The sequence below is a fragment of the Hibiscus syriacus genome, unplaced genomic scaffold (genome assembly GCF_006381635.1).
Source record: "Hibiscus syriacus cultivar Baekdansim isolate YM2019G1 unplaced genomic scaffold, ASM638163v2 tig00110828_pilon, whole genome shotgun sequence".
In the NCBI taxonomy this organism is placed as follows: domain Eukaryota; kingdom Viridiplantae; phylum Streptophyta; class Magnoliopsida; order Malvales; family Malvaceae; genus Hibiscus; species Hibiscus syriacus.
This window is the reverse complement of record NW_024062880.1, coordinates 743,735-752,302: the sequence shown is the minus strand read 5'-3', so window position 1 is coordinate 752,302 and position 8,568 is coordinate 743,735. Positions and strand designations below refer to the sequence as shown.

The following is an 8,568-nucleotide window of genomic DNA, read 5'->3' as shown; positions in this document are numbered from 1 at the left end:
TTATTACTCAACATTTCCGGTAACGCTAAACCGAATTTATTAAATATCTTTTAATGTATCCGGTAACGCCACATATTAACCGTATATTAACCCGTCTTTCCTGAGACAATCCCGATTACCATTCATGATTATAAACTGTCATTTTTCAATGGCGGTTGCTAATGATGAACAAACATGCTATGTTGCACGGGTAAAGGAATCTAATGACCTTTCAAGTACTTAATATGTCTCTGGGATTGTTAGAGAAACTTTTGAAAACGAATCAGGACGACTTTCGATCTTCACACATGTATTCAGTGTTATTTTTAAGATTTAACTTCAATTAAGAAATTGAAGTTGATTTCTAAAACCTGAAATATCAGTCTACTTATAATGAATTTTTAAATGAGATCTAGATATTTATGAGTTAACATGTCTTATTAAGTATAAACTGTCTTTTCATGATTATCTAAAGTCTTAATTAAAAATATGTTTATTTTAACAAAGATAATACAAACAAAATATAAATACGAGTTTAATACATGATTTTATAATAATCATTAATTTTAAAATTTATTTATGTTTACCATATCCGTATCATATGATTTTGAAAATGATCGAAGAAGTGCAACGTTGAAAACATTTACATTCATGTTTGAAAACCAAATAGAAAGGATAACAGAAGCTTGAATTTAACTTCCATATTATATAAAGCTTAGCTCAAGTAAGGATAGGTTTAACTTCATACTAAACCCAAAGAATTACGTAATGCATCATTGAATAAAACAGAAGGACGAAAGCTCAACTGTTGCAAAAGAATCGAAAGAGGACCAAAAGGGAAAAAAATAATAGGAAATTATTAAAAACAAAGGGACCTCTTTGAAAGAATAATCAAAGCTCAAGGCTTCTCGGCGAAAAGCCTGGTGGCCAGCATGTTATCAACGAAGTACTCCCTGTAAGGGTGATTTTTAGGAACAAGTTTCCTGAATTTCTCAAACTGTTTCTCGGCTTCATTCTTGTTCTTCAACAAAGTGTAGATGATCCCCATGCATAAGTATGGCCTGAAATCTTTTGGTTCTTCTTTAACCAATGCTTCATATACCTTCAAAGCTTCGGAATGTCTCCCTTCAATGACCCGAATTTGAGCAATTAATAGCTTGAAATCTCTAAAATCTTTGTTTCTCTTCTCTTTCTTGCACTTCTCCATGGCCCCTTCGATTCTTTTTTCCAGTTCCTTCAATTTTTGACCCGAATCCGAATAAGCCATTACTAGGCCGTGAAACGCCTCGACCCGATCCGGGTCTTTGGCTAATATCTCTTCGAACCCCTTCTTTGCTAGCTGGAAATCGCCGGCGTAGCTGTGGATCTGGGCCTTTAACATCGGCCATTCGGGGTCTTGGGGTTCGAGCTGGATTAAACGATTGATGACTTCGATGGATTGTTGGAGTTTCTTCAATTTGATGCGGACCTCCATGAGGGACCGTAGCGTTTCGATGTCGTTCGGGTTCTTGGATAATTTCTGTTGCAGGGTTTTCTCCTGATCTTGTAACGAGGCGCCCTTTTCCGCCGAGGTCTCCACGGAGGGAATCGCCGAGATCGAGGCGAGCGCCGGCATCTGTTGGAAGCGCGCGAAGAAGACCGCGGCGGCTGCGGTGATGGAAATGCAGGTGGATTTGAGGAGCGGCTTCAGCGTTTGGAGAAGCATAGGCTTCGGTGGTTCATAGGACGAAGATGACGCCCTGATGGGGGATACTTTGAACGGCGACGTTCTGAAGGAAAGGGAGGAGACGCGTTTTGAGAAAAAGGGACGGCGGTTATTGAAAGAGAGGCCGTGGAAAGGCTGGTTTAGGCAAGGTAGGTTAGCGGTAGACTCCATTGTTGTAGATAAAGAGAGGCCTTTTCTTTGTGTTCTCCCTTAAACACAGGTAATGATAAGGAAGATGAAGAGGGAGGAGCGAAAATAGTTCAAAATCAAACCATTTCGAGCAACGAAGAAAAAGGATCCCAAAAGGTGCGGTCTTTGAAAACTGAAAAGCCCACTCATTTCAACTTTGAAACCCATTGATTCGTTTGTTTGTTCATTTAGGCCCTTTCAATTAGCCCAATCCAACAAAAAATTTCGATGAAATCAAGGTAATCCATCCAGGTTTTTTCCCAATAGGCCAATAGAATTTACGATCTACGGTATTTTCTATAGTAAAGGTTAAACCCGTCACATCGAGATGACGATATCATTTGAAAATATTTTAATTGGTCTAAGGTTTGTGGGCCTCATATGAGCCAATATTTTAATATTTCATTAGGACTTATCAACTTAACGTGACGAGTCTATTGATAATTTTTTTATATTTATTAAATAATTCAAAGAAAAAAAGATAATCTCGTCACGTTGAGGTGATAAATTTGGCTTGAATTTAAAAAAAAATATATATATATATATATATGTTTGATAAAAGACAAAGTTTTAAATTTAAAAAGAAAATCGTTTAAACTCGTCATGTCGACGTAATGAGTTTCTTTGGATATAATTAAAAAAATATTAAAAACTTACATAAATAAAAATAATAATTTTATTACAAAATAATACAATGCATAATAAATTTTATTTCTTAGTCTTGATGATGTCAAGGAGTGGTCGAATGATAATGACGCGGGGCACGTTGAGTAGGTTGGGGTCGCCCGTCTTGATTGTCTCCATCTTCATCTTCGTTTGCCTTTTGAAGAGGAGATGTATTGAACATCATTCCACTTTGAGATGCACCTTCGAAATACAATGATGAGTTTATGATATTTGACGTCATCATTACTGACTCGACTTGGCTATTTTGTTAACCATATATAATATGATCCCATTCACCCTCACTGGCTTCATCAGTCGAAGATGCTTGAGAGCTTTGCATTGCATCACATGATCCTCCAACCTAATTCGGCTGAGTCTCTGTTGAAGCATGATATGGAGGATAAAAACAAAAACTAGTTTGAAATGCAAAAAAAAAAAAAAACGAAAGAAACAGAAGACGAAGATGATGATAATGATGATGATGATTTCTTGGACTTTGTGAATTTGACCTTCCTTATTCTCATACTTCCCTCTATTCCGAAGTCGATAAATATGGTTTCCCGTTTGCTTAATAATTTCGGAGATAGGGAGAAATGTCGAAATCAAGGTCGGCGGGTGTAATCTCGTAAATTGATAAATGACGTTGATTCTATTGCTCAATGTAGACAACATGCTTCCTCGGTCAATTATTTTTATGCTTCCCACACATATTAATTCTATGGAGCGCGTCCATATCAAATATTTGTGTAGGAATCGGTTAATGAGACCCAAACTATTGCAACACTCCGTTGAGAAATATTGACATTATCGAGGCGTAACATTTCTTTGCGGGTAAACATTCTTTGGAAATTTTCAAAATATTCAGAGGTAGGGAGAAATGTTGAAATCAAGGTCGGCGAGTGTAATCTCATAACGCATAGGGACCGATAAATGACCCTGATTCCATTGCTCAATGTAGACAACATGCTTCCTTGGCCAATTGTCTTTATGCTTCTCACGCGTATCAATTCTATGGAGCGTATCTGTATCAAATATTTGTGTAGGAATCGATTGATGAGACTCAAACTCTCGCAACACTCCGTTGAGAAATATGGACATCATCGAGGCATAACATTTATTCGCAGACAAACACTTTTCGAAAAAATTCAAAAATATTCGAATTATCTCAATTTTTTCTTAACAAAACATAATAAAAATACCTAAAGCCCAAACCCCCTATTAATAACCCCAAAACCAACAGTCATAAACGACTAATTTTTTTCAAAAATCTCACCAAACTTGTCACTTCGAGATGATGAGTTCCATGATGATCGTTGTGCAATATGACTGTTGCAGCTGCTCATTGCAACAACTACAAACGAATATTTTTTATAATTAAAGGCAAACTTGTTACCTCGACGTGATGAGTTTCTTTATTTTTTTTGTTTATTTTTTCTTTCTTTGAATTATTTAATAAATATAAAAAAAATCTTAATAGACTCATCACGTTAAAGTGACAAATCTCAATAAAAATATTAATATATTAACCTACATGGGATTCACATACTTGGAATCAATAAAAAATATTTTAAACGAATCATCTCGACGTGGCGATTTTACTTTTTACGATAAAAAATATCGTAGACCCAAATTAAAATCTGTGTCAACATATTAGGTCAAATAGTTTACCCGCTTGGGGGTATCGGAAAAAAACCATCCATCCATGCTAGTTCACTTTTGATTTTGGGGTTGTTGAGGGACTGTTAAATCAGGCTTGGTTAGTAATCCTTGTACCACATGTAAGCTTTTATTTATATTCTCTAGGCTAGATTGTTTTAAATTTTTATAATATACTATAATTTCCCTATAGATTATACCATTGATTCAACATTCAACAATTAATATGATTATAATTGCTGAATTTTTAATTCGATTGAATATAAATATTATATTATTAAAACTTTAAATATATAATCACGTAAATGAATTTAATATCGAATTTTTTATGGTAAAAAGTATCATGGGTCCATGTACTATTAAAAAAGTATGAAAATTTACGTATTTAGTACTTAAACTATCAGTTTTTGTCCGTTTTAGTATCTAAGTTTTCATTTTTTTTCAACACCATACCTAAAGTTTAGTTTTTGTTTCATTTTAGTACCCCTTTAAAACTTAATGTTAGATTTTGAATTTTTTTAAAAAGTTTAGGTACTAATACGAGCCAAAAGTGATAGTTTATGTACTAAACGCGTTAAGTTTTTAACGACATAGTAATAAAATGAAATAAAAACTAAATGTTGGGTATGCTTTTGGAAAAAAATTGAAAGTTTAGGTACTAAAACGAACCAAAACTAATAGTTTAGATACTAAATGTGTAGTTTACCCAAAAAATAATATGATCATCATCGTAATATTTTTTTTCTCAATGTGACCCTCCAACTCAGAAAATAAGTTCTATGTGATCTTTTAACCAACATTTTTCGTTGTTGATTATTACGGTGCTGACAAGATAATTCACGTGTTGAAGTGGCGGTCCATGGTTTTGATGTGAAAATCCACGGTGGTTGATAATGTGGTGGATAACATGACAAATGGGATAAATTGATAACTCGAATATGACAGATGGATTGTCATGTCAATAACGTGTACCGCCATGTCAGCATCGTAACGGTCAAACGATAAAAAACGTTGGTCAAAGGACCACATTAAATTAATTTTCTGAAATAAAAGGCCACATTAAGAGAAAAATACCACCGGAACCACGTTGATTTTTCTTTAAAATCACATGAACCTATGATATTTTTTTGCCAATTTTTTTCACAATCACCCAAACAATCATTGTCTCCCACTCACTCACCCAAGCTACCAACGAACTAAACTCTCATTCTCGAAAATCATCATCAACTTCATTAACACAAACATTTACCACAACATAAATCCAGCAGTCCCATTGCCATCTCGTCTTCGTTGAAATCACTCTTACTCTTTTCTTTTCTCACTCATTGAAATCCTTCATCATATTCATTCAGCGGAAGCTTCACCATTCATCATCAATATTTGCTCCAATCTAGAAAATAAAAAATACCGAAACACAATTAAACTTTATCCCGAACATGAATCCATATAAAAATCCAATAAAAATTTAAAAATAAAAAATAACAACAAAAAATCATAATAATAATAAAAGATTAAAATTAAATTTTTGAAAAAAGAAGATTAAAAACTAAGTAGACACAAATCTTCATATGCAGTTGCTCAAATTTAAACTTTTTAGAGAACGACATCCTCTTTAATTAGTGAAACTAATTTATGAGTTCGAAAAAAAATTATGTTCATGCCATCGTCAATGTTATATCGTCTTATACCCTTTAGTTTTTATGTTGTCACCCAAATAAAAAAAAAATTGTCTACGTTATTACACCGATTGAACTTATACTTTAATGTTTACGTTGAATCAATTTAGAAATTTAATGTTATAATGATTTTTAAGTTATCCTGAACCGATCGAATTGAGTTTTTGGAACACGAAGCTAAGCAGAAGTAAGATTGTGAATGAGAAAAAATAGATCGTGAGTTATTTAAGATTGATTTGGTAAAAGTTTAATAAGTACTCGATTCGGATGGATTCGATTCGTGTTTAACGAACCGAAATAAACTACTCTCGACTTGAAAATTTTGCATACAACTCGAAAATATAATTTGTTAAGATTTTTTTTTCAAAAATAAATTATTAATAATATTAACATTTATGTGTTGATTTTATAAGAAATGTATTTTAAGGTTTTTCATATATTTAAGGTTCATGTTCGAGTTTAAGTTTGAGACTTCAATCGAGTTAAATTTAAGATTTTTTTTTTCATTTCGAGCTTTTACGAGTTCTAATTCGTCGTTTCGAATTCGAGTCGAGCTAAAAAAAATTAAGCTCACGAGTTTTCGAACCGAATTGAGCTGGGAAAATAGTATACAATGGTACCTTAATTATAAGATGTTATTTTATTGAGTCTTAAGTTATTAAAAGTTAAAAAATAGTTGCTTAATTATTCATTTGTTCTAAACCTAATCTTTTTTATTTGTTAAAAATTGAGGTCGTATAGGTTGGACGTTAACCTGCTGATTGGGATATGATAAAATCATATTTTAATGATGTATATCTGCACCATTGTTGCTTTCAAGAACTGCTCACCGGCATAATGTATCAACCACTAGCTCAACGACATAATGTAAACAGAGTCTTGATCCATAAAATACAGTTCAAACAATTATGAGATAAGATTTTATCATATTTTAGTGAGCATGTTAACGTGTAATCGAGACAACTGCCAATTTTTTTAACAGAAAATATCGAGTTTGAAACATATAAATAGTCAGGTAATTATTTTGTAACTTTTAATTATCGAAAACTCAACAAAACAACGTCTTATAATCAGAAAATGTAACCCCCCAGACCGATGCGGGTACCCCGATCCGATCCGGGAAGTCACATTAGGGCAACCGGAGCGACCCACTATAAAAATAGCGGAAAATTTAAAACTTTTATTGAAACATGTAACTTATAAAATCAGTTGTCACTATTTAAAAATAAAACAGATTTCCAGACTCGTATATAAATCAAAATACAATTACATGCCCCCTAATCACATGTACCATACTCTGCAACAACACCGGAAGAACTCCCTTACTGAAGTCGATGGATGCACTGGTACAATTCTTTTAACCTGAAAAGGTGAGTAATAGAGTGAGCTTTGGAAAGCTCAGTAATACAGAACTACCAGATGATGCTGAAAAACGTGCAGATACAGATAAACATATTTTCCTTATTGGTTCAGATATTTACAGATTTTTATGTTAAGCAGAGATCCTACTGATATTTCAGATGGTAACGTACAATGAGCTTTTGTTTCAGAGAAATATTTCGGATGACTGAGTTCAGGAGATCAGAATAGGTTTTCTAGTGTGTTCCCAAAAAACCATGTAACTTTTCAGATCTTTTTAAAACATATATATACCCCCATCCGTCACGAACAAAATGTATAGGTTCCCCAGAACCATACAACCCCGTCACTAACAGTAAGGCCCTGAGCACACAGCCGAGGAACCGGTAAGTAAGGCCCTGAGCACACAGCCGAGGAACCTCCAAGTAATCTTCCTCCAACAATACCCCCCCAATAAAACATGTTCCGTCCGTAAACGGATATATCAAAAATCAAAACATAATTCAAGTCAAGTATCATATCAGAATCCAGGTCATGTATCAGATCAGAATCCATGTCAATATCATATCAGAATCCAGGTCAGGATCATAACAGAATTCAAGTCGGAAATCAGATAAAATATTTATATGATTAGGAAACACACCAGAGTTTACAGATATTATTCAGAGGTATTGGATAATCTTAACAGGTAGAGAAACATGAATATTCAGTATACCGATAGGATATCAGAATTTAGAATCACTATTTGAAAGAGTTCATTAACTGATAGAATCATCAGTTATTCAGAATGTGAATTATCAGGATATTATCTTATTCGGACAGTTTTCAGAAGCTGTACGTAATCAGAAGGGTATTCAGAATCCTTTACATCCATGTCGATTGATCGGATAATCGAACAACTTGAGAACGAAGATTCAGAACCTTAACAATCTATGTCGACTGGTCAATTCATTTTCCTTCTAGGGTATTTACTCTTTAATACCACAAATTCTTGTCCGTAGATCATTTTCGGAATTATCGTTGAATAAATCTTCCAATGACTTTATTTCATTTCCACGCTTCCACAATATCATGAAATGTTGACGTACTTGATTAATTTGTTCATAACCCAATGTAATTGTACACTACGTAAACTCATCAGAGTTTCCAGACTTATCCAAATCACTTACTAAATCCTCAGTCATTGAGGTTACCTATTTCATTTAGCAGTCTCCATTCCAGTTACTTCAGAATTTTCCAGAGTAATTCAAACGTTCCTGAATTTCAGATACATGTTGTACTTCCATCCCATTCAATTTGGTCTTCGTGGTTGATTGTTGAACAAACGTCCAATTCTTA

General features: G+C 33.8%; 1 protein-coding gene across 1 annotated transcript; it reads right to left on the bottom strand.

The window, feature by feature from the left end:
• Positions 1-835: 835 nt before the first annotated feature.
• Positions 836-2,003, bottom strand: LOC120142382 (protein SLOW GREEN 1, chloroplastic-like). Its single transcript, XM_039157090.1, has one exon. The coding sequence runs from the start codon at positions 1,853-1,855 to the stop codon at positions 878-880; it is 978 nt and encodes a 325-aa protein (XP_039013021.1). The 5' UTR covers positions 1,856-2,003; the 3' UTR covers positions 836-877.
• Between the last annotated feature and the right edge of the window lie 6,565 nt (positions 2,004-8,568).

Coding starts and splice junctions, on each gene's coding strand:
- LOC120142382 (XM_039157090.1), bottom strand. CDS start 1,855: ATGGAGTCTACCGCTAACCTACCTTGCCTAAACCAGCCTTTCCACGGC.